At 35.6% G+C, this 18,833-nt stretch overlaps 1 protein-coding gene across 1 annotated transcript in view; it reads right to left on the bottom strand.

Annotated features, from left to right (window-relative positions):
• Positions 1–16,072: 16,072 nt before the first annotated feature.
• LOC106470234 (iroquois-class homeodomain protein irx-3-like) overlaps positions 16,073–18,833 on the bottom strand; it is a 29,223-nt gene continuing 26,462 nt past the window's right edge. Inside the window, exon 4 of the mRNA XM_013930777.2 lies at positions 16,073–18,039. Within this exon, the coding sequence (XP_013786231.1) occupies positions 17,192–18,039 (848 nt within the window). The 3' untranslated portion in view covers positions 16,073–17,191. The remainder of the gene's footprint in view (positions 18,040–18,833) is intronic.

The raw sequence follows: 18,833 nt of genomic DNA, 5'->3' as shown, positions 1-18,833 counted from the left end.
AATTAACAATAACAAAATAGATAGACAGATATTAACTTTTTTATTTTATTTCTCTTTCCAGCTGCCATTTAGTTGACCAAACTTGATAATTTTAAAAAGCACCGTAAAGCGTGAAGTATTTAAATAAGACAAAGTTAGTAATGTAGATAATAGATTACAGACAAGACTGTCAAACTTTGTAGCAAACCGTTGGTAAAACTTCTGTATCTAGATACGTATCGTATCAACTACTATGATGAGATGCGCACCACTAATATATATATAATGTATATATATATATTTATTTATTTTTGGTATTTCAGATTGCTGTAAAAAAAAAAAGTGAAATTTTAGAAAAAGTTTTAACTCTAATATGAAAGTAATGTTTACTGTGGTCTTTGTCTTTTTTTCCAGGTATGTGACCTCTACTCTGACCTTATTGTTGACCGTGGCCTTAAAGAGTAATTCACGTATGAGCTCATATACATTCTATTTCCATAGCAACAACTTACGGAGTAACCTGAAAGATAAAAAAGTCTGTGCTCAAGCAAAAAATTAGACTAGCAGGTAATATTGCACAAAGTTGTTACATTTGGTACGATCAGCGCGTGCTATGGCCAATGCCAGTTCGAACTGTGGAGAATATTGGCAACTACTTTTTTTAATCCATATTGTGGAAAGCAGAAAATGTTACTCGCATTGATACAGTGTACGATCGCTTTGACGCCTAGGAGTCTATTAAAACAGGTGAGCATACACTCTATTCCATGAGAGGTACACTCATTGCCCATGTTCATGATGCAAATGCACATGATCCAAATTGGTAGAAGTAGTTGATTGGCGACCCGGATAATGAAGCCAATCTTGTTGACTTCCCTCAGTGTGGATGAATTCATTTAAAGCCCAAACAAACACTTTATATTGCTGGATGCTGCAAAGACTAGAGCACTGTCTGCATGGTGAAGATTCAGCTATAAGCAGACAGATACAAGAGCTTGCAGGAAGAAGCTAACATACAGATGATATTCCACGCATCTTATGCATTTGCTTCTATGCCCAAAACATCATCATACAGATCCTTGGTACAGATTTTACGTTACGATAGATGTTGCCGATGGATCACTTTCCTTGGAGTGGACGAGAAGCGGAGATATCTTGATTTAAAGGATATTGAAAAAAGCTTTAATTGTACCTGCAATGAACCAAAATCTGCTAGATATCCACAGTCTTATTGAATATAGTACATCTTGATTCATCGGAATAGGAGTGGCAGTAAATCCCCGCCCTCAACTCCCAACTGATGTTGTCTCTCTTACTATATGGTGAAAGGCTTTTTTTTTACTGTTGTTGTTTCGGATACAGTGAAAAGCTTCGCTAGCCATCCTTAATTTTGAAGTGATAGACTAAAGGGAAGGCAGTTAGCTAATAGCGCTCGCTATTAATTATTGGCCTACTCTAATCTAATATTGAGATTTTACTGTCACTCGTATAACTCAACCACCAAACTGCGAAGCATAATTTTGCAGCAACAGTGTATGAACCATGGATCATTGGATTCACAGTCCGGCACGCTAACCACGAGGGCAATGCCGATCCAGTCTCAGAATTCCAAAATAGTTAAAATAATGTTCTATGATTCCATCTCCTAACATCTATGCTGAATGAGCCGAACAGGCCTATCGATACGTGCTGAGATGAATATCGGAAGGCACAGGATTCGCAACGTGATATATCTTTGAACAAGCTTCGCACTTTTAGTTGGAGAGTTATTATAACAGTTGCGGTCAATACTGCCATTCGATTAAGAGTAACCACTTAATAGGCTATGGGTGATGCTGACCTTTTGCCCTCCTTCTGGTCAGCAGTCTTTGGGTTTCTGACATGGCAGTTTAGACCATTAATCGCATTAGGTACGTTCAGTTTGAAATTATATATACATATTTCTCTAAAATATACAGCAAATACTGTTCGAAAAAGATCTTCATTTAAACATAGGCACGTTAAACTGTAAGATAGGGTTGTTTTCAAAGTCATAAAATATTGTTTAATTACTTATTGCTTTGATTGCTTCAGATCTATAAATCGTATGAGACAAAACAATGTTTAATAAATTCATGTAATTTAACTATTCGTGAAATGTAGCCCACAGTGGCTCACCAGAAGGTTTGAAGGCTTACACCGCTTAAAATAGGGTTTAGATACTCGTAGTGGATATAACACAGATAGCCATTTGCGTAGCTTTACTTTTAACAATAAACGAGAAATTAAAGTTAACATGGAAATTGAGAAAGTAAATAATTTTAGGAGATAACCAGGAAATAATGAATTGAAACAGATAAAAGTGCCCCCCAGTGGCACAGCGGTATGTCTGCAGACTTACAACGCTAGAAACCAGGTCTTGATACCTGTGGTGGGCAGAGCACAGATAGCTTATTGTGTAGCTTTGTGCTTAACTTAAAAAAACAAGCAACATCCTTCTAGCAATTTTCTTCGGCGGCTAGCTAATCATATTTCATTGCCATAACGCGAATTCAGAGCCCCAGCTGTGTAACTGATATTAGCCTCAATATAAATACACGAGTACTTAGGCCTTTGTTTAGAAGCAGTATAGCTGCAAATGTTACCAATGAAGAACAAGGTTTTTAACAGCTTCCAGAGTTACAGGAAGAGAGAATGTTTAGAATAGCTAAAAAGCTAGCTACTAAACTTTGAACTTCTATACGCTACCTGTTCATCATCTGTTCTAGATTGGCTATTCTTCAGAAAAGATTATGGTGTTATCACAGGTGTTTTGGAAGATAAAAGAAGTACACGTTCTTCTGGTTTGACAATATATATTGTTTGCCACGTGACTGAACCAGTAGTTCTACTGTAAAAGTTGCCAATTACTTCAGATTATTCCAACAACTTTGACATTAAACTTTTACTGATGCTTATAGAAAACAATGTCTGTAAGATTGTAGCTAAATGTAGCTGTGTGGAAACAGACGGTCAGTCTTATTTGTTTGAGTTCAAGTGTACCAATTACAGTGTTCCGCTCGTGGCGCAAATAGTAGGATGAACAATGTGATTCATTTCTAGCCTCCCTGTATTTCTCGTCTTTTTTCACTTTCACAACAAATAAACAATGAAGAAGTATCAATATCACCACTTTCAAAATTCCCGCTTCCATTATCATGAAGCTGGAAGCTTCATAGAAATCTTTTCTGGAGAATAAAATTGATTGTAATAAAATGATTATGTCTGACAAAAAATAAATTATTATTATTGTTGTTATTCTTCTCTTTATTGATGATGACTTTATTCTCCTTCTAATTCCTTGGAAAGTAATGGATGAAAGAGGATCAAGTTATTTAGAATTTTACCTACAGATTTTCAAAGACTAAGACAGTTTTGTCTTAATATTTCTTCGTCTCCAGTGACTCAGTTGACATTCTGTAGGCTTATAACGCTCCACCCATCGCAGGTATTGATTTGTTTGTTTGTTTGAAGTTAAGCACAAAGCTACGCAATGAGCAGATATTGAAAACCAATTCTCATCACAAACCTAAACAAACAGTGCTTTTTTTCGAACTGTGCACTGAACAAAATTTTGCATCATAAGTACGTAAGTTAAGTGTACTAAACTCCTCACAACCGCGAGGTGGAGTGTCGGTGGAGTGAGTAACTTTGCATACATTGATGCATTTCCAGTCACGGTTGATGACAAAGGGCTAGTTTAAAAATATTAATTGGCCTTTCTATAGTTAAAACTCGTTAATGAGCTTAATTTCTTAGAAATTTATCTGTTCGTCTCTCAAAAGGTTCATAAAGACATACATAGGAGGATAATGATGTACACGATCCCCAAATAAACGTGGCATCGCTGAAGTCCGGAGCTTCTGACGTTTTCCAACTTTAAACTGATTACTGGATCCCTTTTCATTGTTTTGTGTTGGAGTATTAAATCTCTGGTGTAAGTGTTTATTATCAAATAAATAAAACATAAATATTTTAGAGTTATTAATTCAGATGAAAAATGACGTGGTATGTCATGTCCTGTAGTATTGCCTTACTGCAATTTACTATTTAGATGTCTTCGTATGTAAATAATATGTTGGTCCCTAAGTGTTACAGCCAGCTGCTGTGCGTAAATTTCACGAATTAATACCTGAAATTTATGACCTGACAGTCTCCTTTTTAAATTTACACGGCAATGTCAAAAGGTTGTGTGTATACGGCAGCCACAAAGCAAACAAAAAACTTACAAAAAAAGACAAATTTCTGCGAGAATAAACAATTATGAAAAAAGTGCAAAACTGCTTTGAGACTTGGTTTAAGTACAGTAATAGATTAACTGTCTGTTAGACCTACCGTAAAGATCCAAAGAGGACAAGCATAGCAGCGACATAAGTGTTTAAAAAACTTTTAACGAAGGGAAGGAGGCTTGGGGATAAGATGGTCGTAAGAGTCGTTTGTCAGAGTCCTAAAGCACCTGTTGTCACGTGTTTTTCAGTATAATACAAATGACCCATCGGCACTATGTAGGAGGGACATTCTAAACTCGTTGTTAAAAAATGTAACTTTTTAACTTCATGTTAAGGGTGAGCGATACTGTCTATCATTTCATTAGATTAGACTCAAATAACGTCAGTCGTCAACGACGCGTACCCACGTAACGCACATGTCTTCTCTTGAGAACCTGGTAACTATACATAGTCTGTATGAAATGTACTTAAACAATAAGGGTATCTGAATCCTGAAAGTTATATTCTCAACTGATAGAGGATAAGCAACAGAGAAATCGATAAAAGTGATTGGTGATCAGTGAGAGAGAAATGTAATCTTAAACAATTTGACTGTATGACAGAACGAAGACCTTAAAAGAAGGCACAAAGAAAACGTAATTTGTCAGTGTTCCTGTACAACTAGAAAAGGCATTTTGTAGTTTGCAAGCGAAATACTCAGCTTCAACAGAAACGAAGACCGTAAAGAAGGTACAAGGTTTGGTCTGAATTTCGTGCAAAGCTACACGAGGGTTATCTACGTTCCTAATTTAGCAGTAAAAGACTAGAGAGAAAGTAGATAGTCATTACCACCCACGCCAACTCTTTTACCAACGAATAGTGGGATTGACCGTCACATTATAACGCCCCACGGCTGAAAGGGCGAGCATGTTTGATGGGACTGGTATTAGAACCCGCGATCCTCAGATTGCGAGTCGAGTGCCCTAACCACCTGGCAATGCCAGGCCGAGGTACAAGGAAAACGTAGTTTGTCAGCGTTTCTGTCAGAAAAGGCATTCTTTAAGTTGCAAGAGGAAATTCTCAGCTACAACAAAAATAAAGTACGTTAAGAAGATAAAGGAGAAAGTTTTGGTTTTTCAGTGTTTGTATGCAACTAGAGAAGGCATTCTGTATTTTTACAAGATGAAATTCTCATCTACGACAGAAACGAAAACCATAATGAAAGTATAGGAAAAAACGTTACGTTTTTCGGCGTTTCTTTAACTAGAGATTGCATTTTGTAGCTTACGAAAGAAAAAAAACTTAGCATAATACAAAGAAGTCCACTATTCTCTACATAAAATATCATTTCAACAACTAAAATAATTGTATAAGTAATAAAATGGTACTACACAAATAGCGTGTTGGTCTCATATGTGCTTACTTATTTTTCCGCTAGAGGGAACTGTTGATTTGTTTTTGTTGTTATTTGTTATTAAACACAAAGCTACAAAGGATGTTGCTTGTTTTCTAAGTTAAGCGCAAAGCTACACAATAGGCTATCTGTGCTCTGCCCACCACGGGTATCGAAACCCGGTTTCTAGGAGTATAAGTCCGCAAACATGCCGTTGTGCCATTGAGGGGCGAACTATTGGTGGTGAACACACTTCTATCTTGTGGATTAAATATATTTCCTCGCACCCGACTCTATGCATCAGAATAAACTAGACATAATGATTTATGAAGTAAGAAAACAAGATGAGTGGTTCCAAATATATCCAGATATGAAACTAAAGAATCATTTCCACTGGGGGCTGTCTCCCATGAGAAAGCTTAATCAATGTATATGTAATAAATGTGTCAAAACGAGACCCTTAAACATTTCAAAAGTGGTACGAGGAATACAAGAAACTGAATGAACAATGTATTGTGTGCTTGTGTCATCAATATAACGATTTGTTTGTCTGAGTTCATGCTAACAGTGTGAAATGATAAACAGTTTTGTTCAAGTTATAGTCGAATGATAAGGCTGGAGTTTTCATCTTGTAAATCTGGGATTCTCTCCAATTAAAATTCCATTAAGCACAAAATGTGATATTGTGAATCTGGAACCCCCCTCCTCCAATCATGTAACAACAGCAGGTCCATTTCTGTATGGAGATCTTAAGATTTCCTGCAGTCAACGATAAATAATTAGAAAATTTGATATTAGGAATCGAATATTTCATTCTTCCCTTTTTAACTCAAGATTATTAATTTTGAATCTGATGTTCTCATCAGCCAACTTTATAAAACATTCTTCAGCCATTGCTAGAAAACAAAAAGTTATACTGTTGTGAACCTGAAATTATTACCACTTAATACTAGTGTAGAACACAATCTATCTGGAAAATCTAAGGCTTTCTACCATAAGACGATCTGTATTTTCGTTATGGGTTTCCCTCCATCCAGCTCTAAAGAAGAAAGTACTTTATAAAGTAAGTCTGATATTATCTCCCTTTAATGGGAGATAAGGGACAATAAGTCTATATTGGGAATCTGTTATTTTCTCTAGTCAGGATTTAAATGTAGAATATTTAATATTTCAGATCTGTAGATGTTCTCTAAGGAACACAGAAGAAGAAAAAAATATGTTTTTACTCGTTTCAAAAACAACCCAAATCAGCAGCCAGATTAACGTGTCCCGTCAGCGGATACCAAATGAGACGTGAAACCTCAGAGCTTGGCCCCAGCATTCCCCTCCTGTCAAGTAGGGCTTGGAACAAATGCCAGCTTTGACAGGCGAGCCCATTAGGTTTTGCCAGTGTCAGGCGTGAAGAATGTTTCACCCTTTGTCTTATTCAGCAATGAGTTCAGTTACATAGCCTGTCCTAGCTGTATCGCTTTGAAACCAATAAAGAAATAAAAAAAAGACCACACTAACAGTTTTAATTCAATTAAGTCATGAGGGCATATATCTTAAAATAAGTGCTGGTTGATGGAACACTGAAAGAAAAAAGATAAATTAGTGATTTGGACTGACGCACTTCTTAAAGGAATCAACGTCCTCAGAATGTTTATTTAGAATTTTATGAAAAGCGAATTTTCTATCTCTGCTTTTGTCATTGTTTGATGTGGATTTTCCACAGAATGATCGGAAGTTTAACGCGTCATTCTATCAGAAATTTATCATTCACAAACTTTTGATCAGAAGTTTGACATTGGAATGTCATTCGATCAGAACTCCAACGGACACAAGCAGTTTGAACAGTAGCTTAACATTTTAAGTAGTTTAATTAGAGTCTAAACATTCAAAGGGAGCTCAGTCATAACTGAAACTTGCAAAGAACTTGATAAGTTTCTGTTATTGAATTTTTACAGATATTCGTGAAAAGCTACACTAGACCTGTCTGCGCTAGCCTCCCTAATTTTAAACTATAGACTAGGGAGAAGGCGGCTAAGTGCCAACTCTTGGGCTATTCTATTCGAATAATGAGGTGTGCCCCACTCGAGTAACGCGCACACACACCCCTAAAGTGAGGAGCGCGATTTTTGCGGCAACGGAAAGCGAACATTGAACCTTCGAATTCACAGTCTAGCATACTTACCAATAGGCCAAGCATGGCACAATTTAATCGTAGTTTCAACATTTGCAAGCGATTTGATCAAAGGTACATTATTTTCAGTCCCCACCCGCTATTTACCATTTGTAAAGCGTTAAAAAAAAAGAAGCAAAGATGGAATGTTACTGAACCCATACTGTGTAAGATCCTGACACTTATGGAATGGCAACCATGTGTCAAGAAGTTCTAACACACGTGATGATAGTAAAATAATACATTCTTTAAAAAAAGTATTTTTGTTTTAGGAATGCCTTTTTCAGTTCTATGTACTTCACTGAATAAAGCATCTGTCCCACATTAGTTATGCGTATTAAAAAAGCTCTTCTGCATCGTTTTTCGAACTCCTAAATGATTTGATCTTCAATTCATTGTACAGTCAACTGTGGTCAAGTACATCATGCCTTGATGTCACCTTTAGTTTGTCGCTGTAAGTTAATGAATTGGCTTAATATTAGTATTCTATGACACCCTTTTTATCTATATCTGTTCTAGTGCAACGTTGGGGAATTTCGAAATACGTAGTTCAGTACGTACACATTTATGTACATCGTTCTAATACAGTATTATCGCAATACTATCCTTTTGGTGAAAAGATTAATTTAAAAAAATGTATCGTAAATACAAAGATAAATATATCTTCATGAAACAAAGATCTAGTTGGAAATGTGAAAAAGAAACACGATCAATATTTAATAGTATAAAAAAACTAGTGTACTTAAACCATTACCAAATTACCTTGAAGAGATCTATTTCACTTCTGTATAACCTCGTAGAGAATAGTGACGTTTACCTATGTTATTAAAAGTATATTTTCATACTAACTTCCAGAAATGAGGCTATTGGATGTGTGACTACTTTAAAACAAAAACTGGAAAATTTGCAGAGAACAGTGACACCACTCTGACCTTGAAGTCCTTAGAAGTTTGTTTTCAGAACATACTCTAGAGTTGGAACAATTGGACACGTGACAGCTAATGTATAAAGTACTACAGAAACTGCGAAGAAAAGAATAGTTGTTAAACATTTAAAGTGTTCAGTTTTCTACACAAGAAATTTAAGATCTCTTTGTAACTAATTAAATAATCTTTAAAGAACAGTACAAAGGAACAAGTCATTTGGAATAGTTGGATAAACCAAGATAGAAAAGATGAGACTACATAAATCGAAATAAAAAAAATACTACATACATCAACTCAATTTAATCTTCAATACATATTAGTGAATGAAACCATATTTGGGGCACAAAGTAAACACAATATCTTTGGGAATGAATTTTTATGCAAAGAATAGGCGAACCAAATATGGTACAGGGGGATAATAAAAGTCCATTTTGTGAAATATTTACTTATAATTTGAAATGAACAAATACAGTGCATATATATATAGCCAAAGGTGAGTTACATGACGAAAATCTGCAGTTCTGAACCAGTACATTTGCAGCCAATAATGGGTTACATGACGAAAATCTGCAGTTCTGAACCAGTACATTTGCAGCCAATAATGGGTTACATGACGAAAATCTGCAGTTCTGAACCAGTACATTTGCAGCCAATAATGGGTTACGTGACGAAAACCTGAACTTATAATCTTGAGCCAGCATTTCAACGTTACCACGTAACTAATTTGTCGAGTTTCTAGTAGTTAAAACTAACTAAATTACTGAGATTTCATAACATATCTTGATACAGCGTATGTTCTCGTACACAAGTAGGCAAACAGAGTGCTGTACTAATTTAAATTGTTTACCAAAGCATGACTGAGTGGTCCGAAATTTTTTGACGCCTTCTCTTCATCACGAATATAACTATACTAAAGTGTAACAAAACGATTATTGTTTAAAGCCATGAATACTGTTATTGTTTTAACACATAGTTGTACACGCACATACGCACGCATACTCAGTGCACATATATATATATAATATATAAATAGTCCCCAGAAAAATACCATAAGCTCCATTCTAAATACGCGCAGATTGGATATACATATCAAGTACCTTCAAGCATTTTCTACAAGTCTTTTTAGAAAACTAACACTTTAATTAGGTTTGCTATGCACTAACAGTAAATTATTATGATTTATTATACATATATTCTTAAAGTCTAGGGGTTAGCCTCATAGAAATGGGAATCTGAGGGTTCTTGGTTCGCGTCCCGTTGCCACAACTTTAAGGCTGCGAATACGCTATAAGAGTGACGGTCATATCACACTATATGGTCAGACAGTAGTAGCCCATGAGTTGGCGGTGGGTGCTGTTGACTAGCCTTCCCTCTATTCTATCATTCAAAATTAGGGATTGGCACGTGTGTGTGTAGTTTTTGTGTGGCTTTGTGTGAAAGCTCTAAATAAACAATATGATATCAGGATATCTTCGTGACAAGCAAACATATATATACTCAATTTTTCAATAGTTATATACTATTTCTTATTTTACACCATCTGAGGGGACACTAAGTTGCATAATTGTATTTATTATCAGTTTTCAGAAAATTTTACACGCAATATTAGTTCATCTGAAGCTATTGTGTCTATGTATATTATATAACTAGTGAAATAATTATAAAGAGGTGTGTATACATACGTTAGAAATACTATACTTTTAATTCAACTGAAGCTGTTATGTCTATGTGTATTATATAAATAGTGAAATGATTATATAGAGGTGTGTATACATACGTTAGGAATACTATACTTTTAGTTCAACTGAAGCTGCTCTTTAAGTTCATTAGGACCCAATCGAAAATGTAAAATTTTCTGGGCAATTAACTAATTACTTGAGGTTTAACAGCCATGGCCTGGTGCTTAAGGCGTTCGACTCGCACTCTGAGGGTCGCGGGTCCAAATCCCCGTTACCGAACATGCTCGCTCTCTCAGCTTTGGGGACGTTATAACGTAACGGTCAATCCCACTATTCGTTGGTAAAAGAGTAGCCCAAGAGTTGGCGGTGGGTGGTGTTGACTAGTTGCCTTCCTTCTAGTCTATCACTCACTGCTAAATTAGGGATGGCTATCGCAGGTAGCCCTAATGTAGCTTTACGCGAAATTCAAACCAAACTAGGTTTAACAGCAGTACTCAAACCCTTTCAATTATTGAACGTATGTTTTGTGCTACTGCTAAGGAGAAGTTTATGTGTACCTTCATAAACATTCCTTCATGTTCTAAAGCACAGTTCAATGACGAATGACTCCAATTGTTTAAATGAAATTTTCATAAAAACGTTATTAACGATAAACCTTGAGTGATTAGTTGAACTTTCGAAATCACTCAATTTTTTGTGATTGAATTAACTTTCAGAAATGTTAATAAAGAAAAGAAGTGGGCGGCAGCATGGCGCTCATTTCAAAATCAAATAGCATGTTAAACGATGACTGTCTAGTGACACTACAACGTTGTAAGCCTGCTTGACAGTTTCTGATCACTAATGCTGTAATTACGAATCGTCTGGCATGGCATATTTCAATAAGCACTCTGCTGCTATAAATAGTTTGACTTTTTTATGTTATGATTCGACATTTAGGTAAGTTGTAATAACTTTAAATATTTTTATTCATATAGCAGGTCTTGGTGATTTGGTGCTTGAGTTAAAGCTGAGGTCAGTAACAAGAATTTAGATCACTACATATATCATTTGGGTAAAGGTCAAGTCTCAAAGGTCAAGGTTACCAGATAAAGGTCGAGGTATACATGCTTATATCTGTTTGTTCACACCTCTCAGAAATGTTTGTGTAAGTGTCATCATTCATGTCTGTCAAGGTCATTTGATATCACTAAAATGCATTTTAGTTTCGAAGCAAGCAATAAATATTTAATAGATCACTTTTAAAACAGTAATAGTAGTAGTAGTTGTGTATGGTGTATCCGGGAGTAGGACTTGCGTTCTAGTCCGGACATGTTTTGGTGTGACGGGGATTCGAACCCGCGACTTACAGATTGCGAGTCGAATGCCCTAACCACTTGGCCATGCCGGGCCTATTCTAAAACGGTTTACGCCATTAAAACGCTTGTGCGAAGAGTGGAGATGAAATATTCATGAATTACTGACTTCTTAATTCACTAAATTTCTCACTGAAAATAGTAACACGTCCAAATTTCTCAGTGAATCTTGTAGATACACACTTACTCGATATCTGACATTCTTTTTTACTTACTGTGTTCTGTTTGGTATGGGTCTTCTATCCTCAACAAACCCATTCTCTCCAGATATATATATATATGACACCAGAAAAGAAGTCTATCTGTATTCGTTCATAAGCAACAAAAGAAACGTAACGAGTAACCACTAAGGCTGATCATATATGATATATCAACGAAACCCGTATATCACTCCATTCGAGCGGAGTTATAATAAAATCACACACACACACACACACACATATATATATATATATATTCATGACGGACTTACATTTCGTAAAGTACTTCCCTCCGATCTTGCGGACAGCCAGAGTGTTAAAATGAGGATGCGGCGGTTTCCGTCAATAGCCACTTAGCAGAAAATAATATTGTGCAATGAGAGAGGCAGACAGCGTCTAGGAAAGTTGAGAACACATTAAAAGGCCATAGGAAGCTTTTTCGTGGCCGTTATATCCCCACTTTCTTGGCTGCGCGACGTATCACATACATATGCAATGAGGTCTGGGAAGGCACCGGCCTATCTAATACAGACAGATTGTTGAGGATAGCTCACAGTAATAAACGCCCTCCCATGGTATCTTTTTATGGACTAAAAGTGGAAATCTGTTAATATTCTCATGTCATGAAGCGGCCGTTTGGTCGGGTTTTAGGCTTAAGTGCTACTGAACGATAAAAATGCATTCAATTGGTCATTAGCGCCAGCGAGATGCAAGCTATTCCTGAAGGATTTTAAGAGGAAAAGTTGATCTATTATTAGGAAAATGCTTTTAGACGATCATTTGGAAGTAGTAAAATTTTCGTTTTCACCATTTTTCTTATCACGAACGATCACATTTTTCGTGTAATGCTCTTTCAACTTGAAATATATATATTTATGTGTACCATTTATATAATACACGTATCCATCCTTATTTTCATACGCACTGTCGATTGAATTTACTCGTATAAAACTTCCTACTTATACCGGCAAAGCTTGTAATGAACTTTCCTATCCCAGACAGCTTGAATATCGCATATCAATGTCAATTTCTCAACCGTGTCATATTATTTACACCAAAATTAACTTCTCCGGTTGATATTTTATAGAATAGGTTGAAAGAAATATATCTATATCTATACTTATACGTGTTACTGGGATTTTAATTCATTCAGTTCTAATACATATTTCCGAAAGTTAGCATTCTATTTTTATTCTCAATATGAAGATGAAAATGGGTTGCTGGTCACATTTGATCAGTTTTGTGAAATCATTTACTGGTCAGCTTTACACCAGTTTCTGCTTGTCAGTTTTATTACGTTTTAAGTCGTTATCCATACATCGGTCTATGTTAATTAGGTCTATTAATTTTAATCCGCTTGTCCTAGACTAGCTTTGCGCGAAATTCAAAACAAACCAAGCCTTTCGATATTCTCCTGACAAAATGTTTTTCCCGCATTACTCAGCCGGCTATCTTTTCCGTGTGTAAGATTATGTATTCAGTTTACGTACAACTATGGTTCGGTATATATTGAGGCTTGCACAGAACAAACACGTGATGTTTTGTGGGTATATATTTACTGTTATGTTCTATAACGAAATTGTATTAGATATGAAATAGTGTGGGCTGAAGCATCCATATCTTTTCCTGATAAAGATTAAATATTATAAATGGTCTATTCTCAACACTGTGTGGATATACTTCTGAAAATAAGTTTTTCCCTATGGTGCATGTTACTTTCCTTCATTGTAGTTTTACCCTAATTTTATATGTCTATTCTTTATGTGTCACGCTCTTACTTCTGAAACTTTTATTAAGTCACTTTGAAAAGTAGTATACTTTGGAAATCTACTATAGGTAATTTTCACTACCCAAAGAACTAAATTTTAATTTTATACTTTGTATAATTTGAATAAAAGTATGTAGGTATTTCAATTTGTAAGTTGCACCGTTCTAACCAAATAGAAATTAAGTTGTTCATATGGTTATACAGGTTGGTTGCCATTGTAACAATGAGGGAAATTAGCATTGTTCTTCTTGTTTCTTTGTATGTTTTCAAGAAAATGGCGCGGAAACGCGTGGAGATGATTTATATATATATTTGAACGTCTTCACTGCTGTACCATGTTTAAGGGCGGAACTGTTGTGTATTTTCTGTAAACGGGAATTGACACTCAACCTATGGCAAACGACGTTTGGGACACCCTGTACACCATGTTTTCTTTGTCAGTTTCAAGTAGCTTGGCAAACCATTATTATTTTTTCTAAATCGCCAGTACTTCAGACAGTGAAATGTTTCAACTAATGATTTCATTGTAAGTCTAATATAGAATACCAGCCAGAAACATAGATTAAGTTTTAAGGCCTTTTTTTTTTAATTAGACGTAATTGATCTTCTTGAAACCTCTGCATGTTCTAACACAAAGTCATTATCTTCTCTTAACTAATGAATCGGGATCCATTAGTGTGTTTTTTATTATCTAAAAACTAAATGTTTTAAAACAAAATGTTCTTGAATGACCATTAAATCTTTTTCCATTACACTTAAATTATTATTTTGCGGAATCCAAAATACATTCATCTAGCCAATTAATCCTTTTCAGTGACCTTCTAAGATCTGTAACTGCTGAACTGCCGTCAAGTAACATATAATATGATTTTGTTTTGATTACTCTTTACTATTTTAATATAATAATTCCCAAGTAGTCACCAAATATCTGTTTATTAACTTCAAAAGATAACTTTCACTTAGTTTTCCCCAACACACTAAAGTTTTATTGTTAAACTTTCAATGCAGAACAATCCTACCATACATAACCTCTGAACATTTGCCATATAATTATTATATTAATCGTTAATCATATTAATCATTGAATGTTTTAACAATCGCCTCAAACATTTTCTTAACCACCGAATACCTTTAACTTAACTGCAAATCATGTTCTTTCTAAACTTTAATTTCCTTTCTAATCTGTTCTCAGTTGACTTTTCTAATCCGTTCTCCATGACTTTCCCTACAAAATTATATCCTCTCCTTGCTGAATCCAGTCAGTTAGGAGAGAAAGGCTTCTAAGACCAAGACTGAATGATTTTGTAAGGAACAACCAACACTGCTATCTCTCTTTCACTCTCTAATTCCAAAATATTACTGATATCAGAGGCTCTTACGTAAAAATTACTATTTTGTAGCGTTAAACGTAGAATCTAATATGAGTTCAACACACGATTACCACTATCTTTCTATATTTAAAATCAGTCAAGTAAGTTAGCCCTGAATACCACATTACTTTGCAGTATTCACTATTCATGAAATGTCACACATTTCCTGTATTTAGTGTTATTTCTTGGTATTTGAAATCAGTCAAGTAAGTTAGCCCTGAATACCACATTACTTTGCAGTATTCACTATTCATGAAATGTCACACATTTCCTGTATTTAGTGTTATTTCTTGGTATTTGAAATCAGTCAAGTAAGTTAGCCATGAATACCACATTACTTTGCAGTATTCGCTAATAATGAAGTGCCACACACACATTTCCTGTATTTTATTTTATTTAGAAATCCAGTTTCCATAATCCCAACTCATCCATTAGGATCGTTTTCACGAGTATACAAGGGCATAACAAATTAGGGCTAATTCTTTATCAATAGCAAACGAAAGCAGTTTCTTTAACTTCAGTTATTACAAAGATCATTAGTATAAGTAAGATCTTAACGTACAAAACGGTTTATTTATGTTAATAAAAATATATGGATAGGATCGGCATTCACAATAGAAAAATGGCTAATTTCACGCATTTGAACTTTAGACCTCCCTGGTGGCTCAGCGGTAAAGATGGAGAACTTGAACATTAAATTTCAGGAGAGATCGATCCCCGCAACAAAAATAGTGCTTTGTGCTTAACAACAAATAGACAAACCTTTAACTATAGTATTTAACACAAGGGACTTATGGCTTTATTCTAACCATAAAAGGATCGTTATGTTATGTGTTTATATATTTGAATATTTGTCTATATATATATGTGTGTGTGTGAACAACTACGATAAAGAGAAGTAACTTGAAAAGTTATTTTTGTATCGTGTTGAGCGATGACTTTGAAGTATTGTGTGTATATCTATTCCAAAATTCACTCACTTCCACAATCAATTTTCTGTTTTTACTTTTATTGGCAGATAATAAAATCTTGTACATGTCATCCCAGACTGTTGATACAGTTATATTAGAAAGTCGTTGTCTATTAATGCCTAAAGATCCCAATCTCCTAAGCAATCTACACACGATAGAGCGCTGTTTCAGAGGAAGCCTAGAGTAGTTTATAATCCACATCTTTCACTCTACATCTTCATGTGGCTATGTAGTCACTATTTCAGAGTAAAATTTTCGTTACACCGACGCTCTCAAAACAAACAAACAAAAAAAAAAAGATCACCGAGGCAGGAGAATACCATTGGTACCAAAAGCAATAAATTAACACTCATATTTCAATTTTTTTTTCATTCATAAACCACATGCATATACAATATCAATAAGATGGCAAATGCCAACAGTGTAAGGGATATACAGCACAACAACTAATACTATGGAGGGCAACGAAAACACGCCTTGAATACATACATGTTTTATTTTTGCGTTATTGTTGTTGTTTACAGAAAACACTTTGGTTTATCCAACAGTTAGTTTCTTGAAAACGGCTCGGCACATTCAGCACTTCTAATATAATAATAATAATATGCTGGGTTGACTTCAAAAACAACATTCGATTAGTTCGGCAAAATGGAGTCCGTGGATACATACATCTTTGGATGCTTCGCACTTTCAACTTATGAAGATCACGGTGGAAAGAGATTTGACGTTTATATTAGTGCTAACATTCTCTGGCACTTGCTAAACGGAATTTAACATAATATATACAGATTCTTTGGAAGGGAGATACCACTGGGTATTTCTTTCACTCACGGAAGACCAAGTCACTTGAGAACAAGCCATCAGGCTCTAGCAGTAAAATCGATATAGTGCCCTCTTTGAGGAAATATTTACACATTCATTCGCACGTTTACTCAACTTCGTGCTTTTATTTCCCAGGCTTGTGTACAGTTTCAATTTGTCATAACAACCCTCCCCTTAAACAGATTTTTTTTTTGGCAGCATGTCTTTGGTTATAAGGTGACCGTTCTTCCCGCGGTCAATATCATTCACCAAAGATGGTCTCAATCCTGGTAACAGAAACTGATGGTTACTCGAGATGTTTACTGGCTCGTGCAGATACTTTTAATAGGAGTTCCTGATTCTCATGACATCAGGGAGTTCCTAGCAGATGCTGTGCCCGCGGGACTTCCGGCTGTGGTGGCGGATACGGCGGCTAGAGCAGCGGCAGACCCTGCTGGATGAGGTATGGATGGAGTAAGCCGAGTTCCTTGTAGAGCAAGGCCAAAAACGGAAGAGTTACTTGCTCCAGCCTTGTTCAGTGTTACATCGCTGCCACTGAAAGCAGCAGCGGCTGTTCTGAGCCGATTCAAAGAAGCTGATACACTGGCGGAGTCCGAGAGGACAGATGGAGAGACTAGAGAGGAGTTGGAGGAGCCGGAATTAGCTGAGGTAAGTACGGAGCCTGGAGGTATAATAGATGTACAACTGTAAACATTCGATAAAGCAAACGAGCCAGGGACTGCCGTACTAACCAATGTATTGGGGTACCAAGTGGAAGGTTTGGGATAAGGACCCAAGTAGTCTAAGCGCGCTACTCTTTGGAGAGGATTTATCTTATTTGGTCCTGAAATCAACGACGATGAAGACGTGAGAAGACTTGGCGAGTTTCCAAAAAGAGATGAAGAAGTGGATGTAGCCGTGTCCACAATTGACCAGATTCTGGGCTTACCGGGAGTTGTTCGAGGCTCAGACGCTGGACTTGGGCCGCTCAGCCTTAGTATCGGTGGTTGTGAGGGGTCAGAGTCTGATCCGAGAGAAGCTTCAGAAGATGGGCTGGACACAACAACTCGTTTTTGACCAAGTACGGACAGAGCCGTTTCCCTGAGGTCTAATCTCAGCCGCTCGGAAGGATCGACTATGTCGTGTTGTGCTGGAGATTGAATGGGATCGTCATCAACGTCTACAATTTCACTCCTTGATTCCGATGATCCTGTGTAAATATAAAAAGGACTATAAAACAACTTTAATGCCATTTGTAGCATATGGAAACGTAAAAGGAAAACTATAATACTGTCGCCTGCATTTTATGTAAAAAGTCTAATGTATGAAAACAAGTGCTTTCCAATTAATAAGAAAAATTCCATTGTTATATATTTGCACCATATAAATACATGGATCAACTGAAATAATAGTTAAAATACAACGTTTCACTATACACAATCAAAAATTAATTATTGAAGTCACCAATGGCCACTATTTAATAAAAACACTATACATGTTTCGACATGTTTACGTCTTCTTATGGAGTAACTTACAAGACTGAGGTTTCAGTATTTTTTACATTTGTTACAAGTTATGAGATATTACGTTCTACGCCATTGTTTTAACTTACTAATTTTAATTATTCATTTGATTTCAAACTGACACACTTGCCGATTATTCATGCATATTAAAAAAGTATAACTGTAAGAATAAACTTTTATACTTGATAATTAAATCTTAGTAAAAACGTTTTATAATATTCTTTAAGGTCTTGCTAATTAAATGTTATTAAAAACGTTTTGGAATATTCTTTAAGTTCTTGATAATTAAATCTTAGTAAAAACGTTTTATAATATTCTTTAAGGTCTTGCTAATTAAATGTTATTAAAAACGTTTTGGAATATTCTTTAAGTTCTTGATAATTAAATATTAGTAAAAACGTTTTATAATATTCTTTAAGGTCTTGCTAATTAAATGTTATTAAAAACGTTTTGGAATATTCTTTAAGTTCTTGATAATTAA

The sequence above is a fragment of the Limulus polyphemus genome, unplaced genomic scaffold (genome assembly GCF_000517525.1).
Source record: "Limulus polyphemus unplaced genomic scaffold, Limulus_polyphemus-2.1.2 Scaffold3894, whole genome shotgun sequence".
Lineage (NCBI taxonomy): Eukaryota > Metazoa > Arthropoda > Merostomata > Xiphosura > Limulidae > Limulus > Limulus polyphemus.
Note: the sequence above shows the minus strand (reverse complement) of the source record. Positions and strands in the feature narration are given on the sequence as shown.